Source organism: Molothrus aeneus, chromosome 1 (assembly GCF_037042795.1).
Source record: "Molothrus aeneus isolate 106 chromosome 1, BPBGC_Maene_1.0, whole genome shotgun sequence".
NCBI lineage: Eukaryota > Metazoa > Chordata > Aves > Passeriformes > Icteridae > Molothrus > Molothrus aeneus.
In genome coordinates this window covers 105,235,677-105,251,819 of record NC_089646.1, presented here as the reverse complement: position 1 = coordinate 105,251,819, position 16,143 = coordinate 105,235,677, and the positions used below count along the sequence as shown (strand labels likewise).

General features: G+C 35.3%; 1 protein-coding gene across 1 annotated transcript in view; it reads left to right on the top strand.

The window, feature by feature from the left end:
• The window catches only part of ROCK1 (Rho associated coiled-coil containing protein kinase 1), an 83,507-nt gene that overhangs the window by 20,006 nt on the left and 47,358 nt on the right, over nucleotides 1-16,143 (top strand). The window contains exons 2-3 of the mRNA XM_066562324.1: nucleotides 11,842-11,923; nucleotides 15,651-15,751. Coding sequence (XP_066418421.1) covers nucleotides 11,842-11,923; nucleotides 15,651-15,751 — 183 coding nt within the window. The remainder of the gene's footprint in view (nucleotides 1-11,841; nucleotides 11,924-15,650; nucleotides 15,752-16,143) is intronic.

The following is a 16,143-nucleotide window of genomic DNA, read 5'->3' as shown; positions in this document are numbered from 1 at the left end:
CAGTTTTGCTCTCTACTTGATGAGAAAGTAAATGATAGCTACTCAGAATGGTCTGTGGGATGGAGGAACAGAAAATATCATGTTAGTGGGCTCTGATTTGTCTTGTGGCAGGCTTTTATGGTGTGACAAAAATATTGCCTGCCCTCATCTCCTGTAGAGATTAAGTTAATCAGCCCAGGCTCAGTCTTGCTCCCTTGTAAGGACAGGCAAGAGAGACTTTGACAAGATTCCATAGTTGTGGCAATGGTCCAGACAGCCCTGGCTCTCTTTCCTCTTGGGTTAAGATTTGTTTCCTCCTGTGTTCTAAATCCAAGAGAAAATCATGCCTTTGGAGTCTAGTTTGGGTGGGGGTGGGGGTTGGTTTTCTCAGGTTCTGGAGTGCTGTGGAGGAAGAACGGTATTGGGGAGGAGTTGACTTATTCTTTTGATGTAGCTGGACACGTTGGTAGAAGAGTTGCTTTTACAGTTCTTTCTTAGTATTTTAGTATTTTTCATCCTTATGATCGCAGTATATGAGCTCGGTGAAAATACCCAGTATTGAAGAAGTTGAATACCACTGTTTTATGAAGTTCTGCTCTCTGTGTCTCATGCTTTAGCAAGTGTATTAGGAATGCATGTGTCATGCTCGAGCAATGGAAATGTTGGGAAAAAACTTCTTTCTTGGTGTATGGAGTCAGTGGCTTTAGTTTTCCTCAAACTTTAGTCTCAAAGCTTGAAAAGAAACAAAGAAAAACTTAGTTGCACGTCCCTAACAATATGGTAAGCATGATAAATCACATAATCTTTGGACTTCCTTGGAATTAAAAAAGTTAGATTTCTAGCATTTCCTCTCCTCCTCTAGTCTTGAAATACTGTACTTGAAAATCCCAGGTAAACTGGTTTATATTGTTGCAGTATTACATATAGTAAAATTTTACTGAATATTATGAGACAGACTTGCAGTTTGTAGAAAGCCACCCTTAAGTTTTCATGGACAGCTTTGGTTCTGTTCTGTCATTTCAGTCCTAGAATGTGGAACCATGCTTTCATGTAAATTTTTGGTTTTATAGTTACACCTTTCTTTTTTCACAGGCAGTCCAAAGCATTCAAGATTTTAATCATGATTCTACTATGGTGTCAGAAGGGGTAAAAAGAGTACTTAGAGATTTGGTTTAAATCAGAGAACTGTAGAATATTTTGGGTTGGAAGGGACCTTAAAGATCATCTAGCTCCAACCACCTTGCTATGGACAGCCACTTTCCACTAGACCAGGTTGCTCAAAGTCCTGTCCAGCTTGGCTTGAAGACTTTCGGGGAGGTACATCCGCAACTTCTCTGAAAGCATCTGTTGAGGGAGTATTTTTCGACCTGAAAGTAGACACTGTTAGTGACTTGAATATATACTGAAACATCCAGTTTTAATTAAAATGGTGTTATGAGTGGCATTGTCTGTATGTGATACCATTTTTTTCTTCAGGTGGATTTTGAAAGAGAGCTTGTCTCTTCACACTACAAAAAAAAGTTGCTTAAAGGTAATGGGTAAAACATGTTTTTTAAAATTTATAAATTTAATTAATTGGGTTCTGGACTCTGGAAACAATCTGTTAGCAGAACTGTTTTTGTTCTACATTAACAGTGAAAATTTCCCAAAAATGTGGAAAACTTCCTGTTTTGTTCCTGTTAGTTACAAAATCCTATTAATTCTGACGAATCTAAGTGGTTGGAAATAGAAATAACTTGTCTATAGCTAAAATAATTCTCATGGAATTTTTATAGCCTTTTTTAAAAATAACATCACTTAAAAGTCATTTTTGTGGGTATATTCATCATGGAAAAAAGAACAAATATAAAAAACGTTGGTTTTATGCATACAGACATCTTTTTTATTGAAAGTGAAGTTTTTCTTTTAATCAATGCACAAAAAAGTCTATGGGCTTCACAAGGGTTTGCGATACAGAACTGCCTAACGATGCACAAATTCTTAAATAGTGTTAAGTTCTTGTTTAGTTGCATATTTCAAATATCTGCTTGACGTGTGATTGCTTGTGCTGGAATGTTTATTGCAGAAATGTAGCGAGAGCTCTGAGGGGAGATTGCGCAATCAAAGAAGCTTCTCAGAGTTGATTCCTTGCTTCAGTTGTGCTCAACTTCCCATATTTTTTGTTTTGCAGATTGGTTAGCATGTGACACTAAGGAAAGACATTGCTTTACAAATCACTAATTCAGTTTCTGCAGAGTTTTTTTAGCATAATTCTTTCATAATCTTAATTTCTGGACTTCTCTCATGGCTATTTGCCTCTAATTGTAGAAGTGTTTTGACTTGTAGAGTTTTAGGGAAGAATTTCCCTTTTAGTGGTGTGGAAGGGGAGATTTTGTGCAATGTTTCCAGACTGCTAGAAAAATTATGATGTTCCCACTCTTTCTTGAAAAGTTATTCAATTAATTGACTGTGCTCTGTTAAAAAAATTAAGTACTTTTGTTCTCAGCATCTGTTTCCAGTCCCCGGATTCTTTTTCTGTGGGGTGGATTTTATTACTCTCAGAGGACTTTTTTTCCTTGATGCACCTTTTTAGAGTCTTTTTTAATGCATAATTATTGAGCTAATATAATCTCCACAACCAAATTGTCAAACCTAAACTATTGTTGTATAGTTTATTGTTTATGTCTGTAGTTAGCACTTAGTTATGTTTGCAGCAAACATAATCCAGGTCAGGTGGATTATCAGCAGGTTCAGTATGGCTGCTAAGGTACTGTTGCTTTACAGAAAAATTAGTATCCTTTCCAGTGACTTATTAAATTGCATACTCTGATGGTAATATTTTTTGTTTGTTTGTTTTTCATAGCAGAGGTTTCACTTTTCAGGCAAAAGCATGGTAGGAGAGCTAGAAGCAGCAATTTAAGCTGTTGATGGGAGAACTTAGGCTAGTTTTAGTGTAATGTAAAGCTAAGAGATCTAAAGTTGCTTTACGTATTTGACAGCTTTTACAAGAGCTAAAGCAATTTTACTGTTGTTGTTTCCAATAACTCCTGTGAACGTGTTGGTGTCTTGCTAATTCACATCTTGCCCAAGTGACTAAGCCTTACTTTCTGAAGTCAGGTTTCATGGATACCTGGAAAAAAATATGGGAGGCAGACAGCAATTTCCTAGGCAACAGATGTGGAGGGGGTTCTGTTTCCTTTGGTAAATACCACTATTTCTTAATGGAGTTGTGCAGTTTCTTTTCTTTTGTTGAAGTCTTTACTTGACTCCTTGCAGGCTGCTGCAAAAGAAGCCTTAGACTTTTGAGCTGGGACTGGACCAGTTTGTCTTCATTCTTTCCTATCTCTGATCTGTCTTTATACATTTTGTCGAAGGGAAGTTATGTACCAGTATTTGCATCCATAGTTTTAATTTTTATCCACGTTACTTTTGCTTTCTAATGAGCGTTTCTTAGAGTGTTGACTCCCATTGATCTAAATTGGTAGTTTTGAGTGTTTGTGTTTCAAATGAAAAGGTTGGGAGTCCCAAATCAGAACAGCAGATCTCTCTGCTGCCTGTGGAAGAATCTGCCCTCTCAGGATAACCAAGGAAGCTGTGGGCACCTCAAAGAGCGTTTGCTGATATAATTTACAAGTGATGTTTGGCTTAAAAAAAACCCAAAAAACCAACCAACGAAGTAGTTATATCTTAGTTGAGGGAACAGGGCTTGCCTTATATTTTTGGTTAGCACCATAACTTTGACAAGTGGAAAGGATGTGAAGTCACTTTTTTCCACTGTGAGGTATTTCTGTGGATAGTGTGTCAGGTTGTCTGCTCATCTCCAGTTGCAGTTGTTACAGTAGCTGGGAACTCTAGACCTGTGAGGCATTTCCTAATGCCAAGTGCTGCAGCGGCTGTGGAATGCTGCTTCCATGGTGATAAACATCAGTCACTGCTCCTGACCAGGACTCCTTCTTCTTCTAACACTATTTTAATATATATGTTTTAGGTGTACTTGTGTTAATCACATTTAGTACAGTTTTCTTGAAAAGGGCCATTTTAACAAGCTGTACTTACGCTTTATTTAATTCTAGTGTTAGTCAAACGTGGTTTGATAAATCATTTAAACCTAAAGTAGGCTATCTATTTTCTTATTTTCTACACATTAAAGTATAAAGAATCTCTGTAGCCTTTCAGATAGTTCTACAACTGTGTTAGTCTTTTTATGTAAAGTATTGTTTCCATGGTGGAATGTGCCACATATGGTATAGAACCTTTGAAGTTTGTAAAACTTATCCACAGAGCATATTAACCAATGCAAGTGAACCTTTTTTAAGGAAATGAAGCTGCAAAGATCCAGTGGTCTCACTTGCTGTGAAATGAATCAGTATAATTTGACTTAATGGCAATCAGGTTTTACTCCCATTTCACATCTTCCTGAACTGTTTTCAAATTATATGGTACCTGTTTTCTGCCTAGATTTTGCTCAATATGTTCTTGGTGCTGTATTGGTCTATGTTCTTCATCATCCTTGAAGACACTGTTTTCTCATCTGATAGTTGTTCCTAAAGATGCAATACTAAGTGGAACTAATTCTGATGACAAATTGAAATAATAAAGCAGTAATGTAATAAATTGAAGTTTGGATGTAAAGACTATTGACCACAAGAAATAATGCTATTGTAGTAAAATTAATGTTGTAATATAATGTTAGAATTTGGAGTGGAAAGAAACACCCACTGAAATGCATCTTCTGGAATGCATCTTCAAACAATGTCAGTTTTCCATAATTTTAGGCATAAAATAGTTTCATTGATAGATGTCATTCAGAACAGATCTAGTGACTGACAATTTCTCCATCTAGTCAGTGGACAGAGAGGGGCTCTGGTGTGAAGGTTCTATGACTTAGCCTCTGTTTTAGCAAAAGGCTGAGGCATGTGGTGGGTGCTAGCAGTACTCCTGCGTGCTTACTGTATATTGGTTGATTTCACAGATTTACAATACATTTTGTTTTAGTTTATTTTAGGAGATGCTTCAGGTGGTAAGATCCATTGCTGGAGTGATGAAACAGCAACACCCAGAAGTGCATGTGAAAAAAATTACTACTTGTATGTGTATCTGTCAGTAGACTTGTACCTGACGTTTCCTAAAGTGCTAATATGGATATAACAATATTGAGAGGCCTTTTGGCTCTGGTGTTAGTTTCAGTGGGTATTTTGATGTATGTGTTTGCGTATATCAGTATAATTTGAGATATCTGTATTGATTTATAATGTGGTGAGTTATGTAGGAAATGTATATTCCAGGAATTTGTCAATGCAAGTGTTGAGCACCTACTGTTTGAGCAGAAGGCAAGTACATATACTTATACCTGGGAGCACACAGAATGTGGGTGAAGTTTGCAACTACACTTGAAATAACCCTTTAAAATGGTCAAAATGAAAGCAATAATCCATACTGCTTTCAATAATGCTGCCTTGAAGTTTCAAGATCTCTTTATTTAGTTGTTAAATCTTCACCAAGTCAAACTCTTTGCTCTTTATTGAGTTAACACCCCAGCCCCCGAATATTTCTGTTTGACAGGTTATCTGTTTAAGCAAATTTGCAAGAACTCCTAGGAGTATTGCTGGATACGAAGGAGCAAGGAGCTCTGTAGAGTTCTGTTGTGCTGGGTGATGAATCAAGGGCCTTTTACCCAGGCTCACATGTCAGTTTGTGTACTTTGCCTGCTCTAACAATTTAATGAAAATTCTTAAGTGAAGTGCCTTAACTCTGTCTACATTTTCTTGTCCACTTTAAAGATGAAGTGTTAAATTGCAGTTTTCTTTTATTTGGACAGCAAAATTAATGAGCGTGATTAACTTAAAACTTAATGGGATCTTTTGTGTATTTGATTAGAGATTGCCAATAGTGCTACATTTATCTTAGTTGACCAGAGAATTATGTATGACAGGATGTTATTGTGAATTATGATGAACACGTGCAAAACAAGGTGAGTCAGGTTTGTTGATTTGATAGTGAGGGGGGGAAGATCATAGTGCTATAGGGATAGGAAAATGCCTACAATACAGAGAACCAAAATAGGGATAGGTAAGAGTTGTAGACTTTAAGGCTTACTTTTGTCTCTTGAAAAAAGGAAAAGTGGCAAAGAGTTTAAACTAGGATAACTGCCAGTCTGTCCAAGAAGTGCAAATTTTGTATGCTGTTAATACTCATTAGGTATTTTTTTAGTGCTTTGAATGCTAAATAAATAGTAAAATAATAAAATGTCTCAATAACAAAGTTTCAACTGAATTTCATGTATTTTTACGTGTGCTAGATGATACTGCATCATAATGAAATGTGTATAAATAAAATTTCAAAATATAGAAATGCTATAATTGTACCCTGATAATGTCGATCATTTATTGCATTTTCTACTTCATATCACTTATGAATCATGAGATATGTTTTGCTAAATTGGAGTTGGTTGATAGTGTATATTTTCAAATATCCCTATAAAATTATATTAATATTAATTCATGCATTTGAACGAAACCAGCATTACAGAACTGTAGTAAGTGTTGAGATTAGGGAATGTAGTTGCAGAGTGAAGAACTCTAGTATAGTCATAGTGGTACTGGCAGTTTGATGCATTAAAACTTTGGAAGTAGGTATAGATCAAAATCTGGGAAAAATCCAGTTAATGTGAGACTGCTTAGGACAAACTGAAGAAAACCAATCCATTGTAGATGAATTTAATGAAAAGAAGTTAGCATAACAACCGGAGAAATTCAGCGTTAAGAGATTGTGTAGTTAATGTATGTGTTATTGGTAAGTTTTGTGTTACAGCATTCTGTATTTTTAGAACAAGTGAAGGGAAAGTAATGGCAAAGGCAGTTGGGCTTGGCTACTTGTATGAATAGATGAATAGATGGAAAGCTGGTGATCTGTGTATTCAAAACAGATTGGTAATGAAGTTTAACAGGTGTATGGTATTTCACAGTCATAAGGGATCTAAAATGGTGAGTAGTGATCAATTAATGATGGCAGAGCAGTAAAAATTAAAGATCTAGCAAGATCAAAGAAGAAATGATTAATTTGTGCCTGGCTGATTAAAAGTGGTAGGTAAAATTCATCTTTGAATGTTGATTGAGTGCATGGGAGAAAAATCTCTCATCTTTACTTATGTTGAACTAGCTTTGATTTATAATGCCTGGTTTTGTAAAAGAATCAATCTAGTACACAGTGATATAAAAACTAAGCAGATATTTCAGTGAAGAACTGAAAATATTATGAAGCACAGAACAGGAACTGTTGTAATGCATTGTGTACTTAGGGTGTGCTCACAACTTAAATACAACATGCAGTTTCTCCATATGTGCCCCTGCCCCGGTTAAAAACTACATGGTGGAAATAACAAATCACCAGAGGGTGCTGATGGTGGGAATTGAAATAACTTTCATCCAAGGATAATTGGAAGAGAGTTGGCCAGTGGTGAAATGCTGCAAGTGTGTAAAGCTGTGTCTTGGGGGACGTGGGTAAAGAGTCATTGTCCCTTTTTTGGCTGAAGAGTGGTAAGCTTGAGATGAGGTACACTTTTGTATAGCCTGTAGGTGGTGGAATTCATATCTGTGCAATGCTGTAAGAGCAAGAAACTAAAACAGAGAAAACATTTAGACAAAAATCACCAAAAAACTGTTGTCTAGAAAATTTTCATCATAGTTAGCTATGACAGTGCCATTTCTGGCTCACACATACAGCTGAGCAGTGCTTGCTCATATCCTCTTTCCTGGACACTCTTACTGTCACCTCCAGAGCCAGTCTATGCATCTAGACTGACCTTTGGTTTTATTCCATATAACTATACCTTTTAAACTTTTAATTATGGTGTATTAATGAACAAAATTCAACCAACAGAGTATGTTGAGTTTTTGGTTTCATAAGGAAGAACTCTGCATGTTGTAATGACTCCCTAGTGTGCCCTCTTTAAAATTTAAGGATGAAATGAGGTCTTTTAAACAGATAATGAAACTATTGAATGAATGTGATATAGAAATCAGATCATGAAACTGACTGAAGAACATTAGAAAAGAAGTTTCTTCCCTGTTCTTTTTTAATCACCTCTGAAATACTATTACCATGTAAGTGGAGGTATAAATCAATTTATCTTAGTAATCTAATTTAACTGTTACAGGGAAAATGTCTGTGTAGGCCTGAAAGCTTAACAGGAAAATTGCTCTGTAATGACAAAATAAGGTAGAACTTAGTGTTAGCTGAAAATACCTCTAAGCCACAATGTATGTTTCCAAGAAGTATGGAATGTGCTGTATTTAAAGATACATACATGGCACCCATCCAAGTGGAGGAAAAATCCATCATAAAATTGAGGCTGTCTTGTTCAATACAGTGCATGGTTGCCTGTTATAATGACATCTTGTCATCCTTTAAGAGGAGAAGAGTATGGCTGCTATAGGTCTTGATGGAAAGATGATGTCCCTTCCTTTCTGTGTTGGCAAAAAAGTCAGAAGACATATTGAAGGACTGACCAAGATTGAATGAAGAAAGCTGAGAGATGACCTATCTCAACAAGCCACTGGCAATAATGATCATGTCTCATTTGGACTTAACCCTTTCTCTGCAAGGCATTATTTCTACAACTCCATAGTATGTTCCCATCTCTCTGACCTGCTCCACTTTGAACCGCACTCACTCTGAGCTTGTGTACTCCTCCCTCTTTGTCCACTAGTGATACCATTTAAAAATAGCTGTGCTTCTGTGCTTCCCTTTGTGCTGGGACAGCTTGTAGTGTTTGCAAGTTCTTCTGCTTTAGCTAATGTAAGTAAAGCTGTTTCATGTTTTATGTTGTACACGTGGTATCCCAAGTATTTTACTTCCATTAATTATGATTCCATAAAATTGCTTTAAGCTTAGTCTTGCATTTGCAGTCTGACACTAAAATAATACTAAGGCCTTTTTTTTCTTCAGAAACTAACTTCAGTCGAAGAAAACAATTATTTTGAGAGTTAAGGATTTGCAAGTCTCTTAATTGTAGAATATCACCCATCCTTACCTTTTTTAATGGAAGTTTTGAACCGGGTTAGTTTATTCTCTGGATACTGTAGTGAAGGGAAGCTGATTCTTGAAGAGCCTTTTAAATAAGCAATTCTTGGCATGTGGCTTCCTTAGATATTGTTTGCATGATCTTGAAATATGATTTGAAATTAATGGAAGATCAAGAGCTTAAATCTGTATTTCAGAGATGTTTAGTTAAGTATTTCAATTGATAGAGTTGATATCTAAGAACTGGAAGGTGAAGAACAGAACAGGAAACATTGTATATGGTGAATTCTGAATTAAACAGTATTGAAATTTGCTTTTGCATGTTAAAAGTGAATTTGTATACTTTTCCCCATCTTTAAATTAAAACTTTAAAAAAGAACACAACAAAATACCTAACATGTCTTAGACACCAATGAAACGATGACCTTTTCTGTACTTTATGATTCTTTAGTCATGGACTTATATTTTAGTATTTTGAAAGAAAAAGTATGGTACAAAAGTAAGATTGATGTTATGAGTTTAAACATATTGTCATTTTTTGTATGTTTTTGCATTTGGTGTTTAACATCTCCCTTCCTATAAAGAAGAAGACTGAATTTTGCCTTTTGAAGCAAGCGCTGAATTGAAACAGACAATTGCACAACCCCAGAGCCAACCAGGATTTGAGAATTTTGTGCTTCTGCTTGGTATGGGTCAGTTTTGTGTTAGCTGTGGACCTGGGCAGATCAATTGACTCTACACATTGGAAGGCTTCACAGCAGATTGAACCCCAGATTTTGATAGTTCATTGCCATCTCTAATTTGCTTTCAAAAATCACTGGATGGGACCCAGCAGCCTCCTAGCTGGTGTTTTCCTACTGCTTCACACAGCATGGAGATAAATGCACAGAAGCTGCTGGTGGACTTTGTACTGCTGTGCAAGCAGTTATCATGGTTCACCCTTAAATTTATTCAACAGAACCAGAGAATTTAATTTTTTTCCTGGATTTCCTGGATATTTACCATGTGTCTTTGGAAAAGGTGTCTTTTAGTAGTTTGCAAAGTATTTCTCACCAAATTAGTTATCCTACCTTCATAGCTTTATTTCTGCATCTGTCTTGAGTCCAAATTGTTGTTGGCTTCTTACTCTATTATTTCTACTACTGACTGGTTTAATGTTGTTTCCTTGCTGTTTGCTTTCTTTTTTCATCATCAGTGTCAGTCCAAAAAGATGATCCTTTAGTGCACAAGATGCAAAATCTGACTTTATTTTAGAGAAGTAACTTACTGTGATGCTTTTCTTGATTTGTATTATTTTCAGTTTAGCATTTCTTAGTTCAAAATGAGCTATTGCAGGCAGAGGTAGCTTAAAAACGGAATATTTTTATGAAATTGACAATTTTAATAATATCCAGCCTTTAAAGTGATTCTGATTATCCTTGCAGGTACCCGTTTTCAAATTCTAGCATGATTTTACTGCTTATTCTTATTATATCTGACGTAAATAATTTCTATCTCACATACTTTAAAACTGAGGACTGCGAGCCAAGAAATAATTTTGATTTTGATAGCACTTGGGATTTTTTATAGTTAAAAGTCAATTGTGAAGACTGAGGTGAAAAATAGGTTTGAATTTGAAGTGAAAGATCAAAGACTAATATTTCAGTCTAAATCAAATGTGTTCTCTACTATATATTCCTGGAAAATAAGCTTTCAGAAAGCTTATGCTTTAGCTTTTGTTCAGGCATAGTTACTTGATATACATAGCAAAGACTGATGGATCGGTTTTCAATCCTGAAAAAAGGATAGGAAAATCCTTTTAAAAGCTGAAAGCAATCAAATTAGGTCTAGTGAGATCTGAACAGATCAGATCAAAGATATGTCTGGTCTAATATCTCACTCCAAGCAGGTTAAAAATACGTAACATAAACACCTAGTTATGAATGGACAAGTAAATAGCAGTACATCTCTTGCATGCTTTGGTAGCATCCATCAATTTGTATTTTAAGACCTTTGTCTCTGTTTTTGCAGTTGTCACTTACGCTTACCTGAGGGAGAGAGGACTCCCTAATGTGCTTTGATTCTTTGTTACAGAATTCCTAGAATACTTGATCATTTTCAAGTCAAAGCCATATCTGTGGTTTTCAGCCAAAAACTGGGTTTAGTCTTTCTCCAAGAAGATGCTACCCACTGAGGAGTCATTTATACCTATTGACAAACTTAGACTTAAACTGTAACTCACTAAGTTCACAGCACTTAACGACACCTTAAAACTCTCTCCTTCTTTGTTGTATTTTTCTACTGGGTTTTCTGATGGTGTTTGGTTTGCTTTTGTTTATAGGGACGTATGCTGTGGTAGTAGTGCCAGATGGGCTTGTGGCTGTTTGTTTCTAGATTTAAGTAGGAGTGTATAAAGCCAACATCTTGTTCATGAGAATTCACACTGAATTCAATGGATAAAATGCAGGGGTTTGGTTCTGTGAATTACATTACTATCTTTTTCCTATTTGCCAGTTGCCATTTCATGTTCAAGTGCCTACTGTGTGATGCATTGTGACTTTTTAATATTACTGAACTTCATTAGAACTGCTATTCTTTTTGTATGTGGAAAAAGTAATTATTTTCATGTAAGTATGGAGCTAATTAAGGTAATAATACATAGAAGCACATGGAATTAAATTTTGATGAGTCCCATGGAAGTGAAGGAGTAACAGCTGTTTCACATAACTGCTAACAGTCATTAAATAAATGTGAATGATTTCATTTGCATGGAAGATTGATAGGGACAACTGTTTTTTTAACTTGGCTCTTTAGTTAGCAGCATGTGTAATTATTTTTTCAAATACTTAATTTTGCTTGTTGTTTTGTTTGGTTTTTTTTCAGGATGGATTAGATGCTTTGGTGTATGACTTGGATTTTCCTGCCTTAAGAAAAAACAAGAACATTGATAACTTCTTAAACAGGTGTAAGTATTTAATGTTTAATTTACTAAATAATAGAAGTCTTTAATATCAAAAAGAAAACACCTGTTCTAGCTATTTGAAAGGCAGTTAGGGGTTTGGAGTGCATTGAGTTTTTGGGTGCAAGAGTCCTATTTATTGGGTGCAAGAGTGTTATTTATTTATTTCCCACTGAGAAGTGACAGCTGCCTATGCAAATCTCATCCCCAGCAATTGAATGTCCAATCTGTTGCCCCTGTAAATGGCCTTGTCTGAAGTGGCACAAAGCCTTTTAAGAGAAAGGCCTCTTGTCTTTGTTAGGGCAACTCCCTGGATTCCCGTAACTTGTTTTCTACTTCTATGTACTAGGATATCATAAGCAATTAACAGTAAAGTGGGATAGGGATGTGTACAATGCCATGGAATCATATTAAATATTTGTTCACTAATAGAATTGGAGCATTATTTTGTAAGCTTTTGGGTTTTTTACTATAAAAGGTCTCTTTTCATGAAAATCTTATACTGTGTAGCTGATGCATTTACTTGTGTTTGCAGCTGATGTGTCTGCAAAATTCCCTTCATTGAGTTTGTATTTTTCCACTGCAAGATTTCCTGCACATTATACTCTATAAGAACATTTTAAAATAGTAAAGATGACTTTTAAATAGAAATAATAATTCCATAATTTTCATAATTAAAAAGTCAAGACACAAACAGTGAAAACCCCAGAAAAGGCATTTATGAATCAAAACTTTTCTGAAGGCTGCCAAACTGGCAAATTCTGAATATCGTGGCAGAAATGTTTGCTGATTGAAGACTTGTTTCTGCCTGTAGACTAAATGGGCAAAACTTGAAATTAAGCTAATACTGTTAAATTTTTGCAGACTTAAGCAATTCCATTCAATTCTATAATAAATGTTTTTTGTGATAAATATAAAGTAATTTGACTAAAATAATTTTTGTCTTTGCTTTGAAATTTATGTGGAGTGGTTTTTTTTTTGGAGTGGTGTTTTCAAATGGTTTATTGGGTGCAACTGTAACCTGTGATAGTGAATTTGTGGTGATTATTTTACATTAATCTCCATTTGTGTGAATATTTGAGTCCACTAGATCTGTTTGATGGCTCATTTGCACGTAAGCTGGTTACTGAAAGCCTAAGCTCAAATGTTCTGTTTAACTTTTCACAGTTCAAACTGTATTGATACCATATGCTGAGTTACATGCTCATTTTGTATACTCAGTTATTTACTGAGAAGGTGTGGTGAAGCTCTTGGAGAAAAGAGAAGTTGTATCAGGCAAAGGAAATATTCATTGCAACAGATAATTTGAATGTAATTTTTATGAGTAGTGAAATCATTAGTGTGTCTCAAAAAGCTTCACTTTGGCAATAGGGGCTGAGTGAAAGAAAACTTTTACATTTACAACCTGATAATGAATATCTTTTAGGTATAAATCATATACTGTGTAAGATGTGACCTGAAGTAATCTGAAGGTGGAGAACAGAACACATTAGTTCCCTTCAAACTGCCTTTGAAACATTAACTTGCAGTGTTTGCTGAAATATGAAAGCAAGCTGTGGATGTGTGAGTAGTGGCCTTAGAGAGAACTGTGAAGTCTTAGTTTGCCTTGAATTTCTATTAAAAAAACAGACATTTTCATGTTTAGTTTATTTGATTTAGTAGGAGACTGTTTAAAATATCTTTTTGCAGTATCAGCTGCCTGGGTTGCAGCACTATTGCAGGAATTTAAAATAAATTTCTAGATGGTAAATAAAATGGGAGTTTGCTTCCTTTATTTTGTAGACTGATTGCCCTATGAACTACTCCTTATCCTCTGTTTACTTCTCCCTAATTTACATTGTATATTTGTGGAGCCTCCAAAATCTGCCTCTACCAACTGAGATTGTGAGGATGATTTTTGCAAATGTAGAACCTTATTGTTTCTCTACCATTTAGAATTAAAGGAATGAAGAAATGAGTATTGCAGGTATCTGAGAGCTCTGCTTTGCAGTGGTGACTCAGTTTATTTCAAGGCAGCATCTGAGCCTATACCCAAAGTTCAGGGCAAGTTGGGAGAGGGTGATTTTGCCATGGGAGCCACCCCAGCTGTTCATACAGCATAAACTGGGCAGGTCCTCCGCTGGTCCTGGGAGATAAGGAACTGCCTATTGAAGTCTATTGCAGCCTGATAAACCTTGTTTAACAGATCTAGAATATGGAGGTTGAATTTCCAACACTGTTGTTACTATAACATGGTCTCTGAAAATAACTGAGTGTTAGTATGCATCTCAAGCAGTAAATTTCAATTTGCAACTGATCAGAAGCTTGGCTTACATTATTTTAAAATCCTTAGCTGAGGTTGCTCTTCAGATGTATTTTCCTTAATTCTGCTTTGTCCAAAGGGCAATGCTTGTGATTGAATACCATTTAAAGGATTTATATTGTGCTTAGGCTTTTTTGTTCAGAAGAGGTGAACCTCCTGTTGTGAGATTACTAGGGAGGAAGTTAGCAATAGCTAGAAAATTGCTGTCATGAAAATTGCTGCATTTTAGTTCTGTGCAATCTTGCTCCTCCTCTTCTGTAAGCCAGTTGTTACCAGGGCAAATAAGGCAACACATTATTTGTTGGAACTACTGAATATTTTATTCCTATGTGGAAGAATTTGTCAGAATTTAAAATTTTGCTATCATTTACCGGAATAAGCCTGTGTTATGCTGCATTGTAAATGGTTGCTTTACATTAGATAATAATGCTGCAGAGTATTTATTCAAACAGAACTATGTTTGTTCCTCTTGAGGTAATAAAATCTTACTGAATTTTTATTTTAGATAGGCAGCTTTTGTTTTAGATTGTGGCCTGTGTAGGTAGAAATCTAATGATAATTTTCTGTCAATTGTTTTCTTAGTTTTTAGTGTATGAACTTAAAATATCTTATTTCTCTTCCTTTCTCTTCCCCTGTCCTTACTTCTCTCTAAATTTTGCTTTTAGGCCTAGAATAGTATTTTTGAAAATAAAATACCATTGCATTATTTTTTTATTAGAAGCATATCTGTTTTAGTAGAACTTCCTGGCTTTTAGAAATACTAAAGCATGAAGCTTTTCTACGTAGTCTCATGCCAGTGTTGACCCACATGGATTAAAATAGACTGTTTTAATCTTTTACCAAATTTGGAATTAGAATTAGAATATCTGCCCACTGGGAGTTTGTAAATTATTCTAGTTTATAGAATGACAGGTTTATATAAATAATTGCAGTGATTCCCACTGCATGTTTTAAATTAAAATCTACTTTTTTGAGTATTAGGAATCATGAAAGTGCAGAAAAGCATAACTTTTTTTCAAAAAATATTTTTTCAAGTGTCTTGTAGTGTATTTTCTTATACACTTTCCCAGCTGTGTTGCATATTTATTCAGAAATAATATTTTTATACTGATCAGCTTGCAAGCAGGATCATGCTGGATATGAAATTCTTGCACAATTTTTTTTTTTTTTTTTTTTTGTAATTATTTTAAACAAAATTTCTAAATAAAGATATCCTGTAATAGGATTGTACGGCAGAGTCATTGCATTAGGTTATATCAGGTTTTGGTAGCTGGTTGTGAGAATAAGGTCATGCATTCTTGCAGAGAATTTTTCAATGGCAATGCAGGTTCTTTGAGCAGCAGCTCTTCTAAAAACTATGAAAAATTGAAGTTAGACAAATGGTTTTAATTAAGTTGACTATATATGAAATGTGAATTTTGTTCCATGTAGATAAAGACACAGTAAATAAAATGAGAGATCTGCGCATGAAAGCTGAAGATTATGAAGTGGTGAAGGTGATCGGTAGAGGGGCATTTGGGGAGGTTCAGTTGGTAAGTTGAGTTTCTATTTGTACATTTGAATGTATTCTGTAGTATTTGCTCATGCATCTGTTTCTCAGTGTAGTGTTCAGAAGATACAGTCTTAAATATTAAAGCCTTTGGCTCAGTGAAATATTTCAGTCGTGTCCAATTGCACAAGTACTTGTTTTGCATTGTAGTCTTCTCTCTTAAAATGGAATGTGTATTGCTTATAATCAAGAAAATTAGCCTTTACCACTGTTTACATGGACACTTGAAGAAGTCTTAAGGGCTAGAAGAGTTTCTGCCAGTTCAGGGACTACACCAGATTTTTGTGGACATAGTTCTCACAGATGAGAGATGTGTGTTGTTTGTGATAGGTTAGCAGCCAGGCTTGTTAATCCTGCTTTATTTAATCGAGTGCT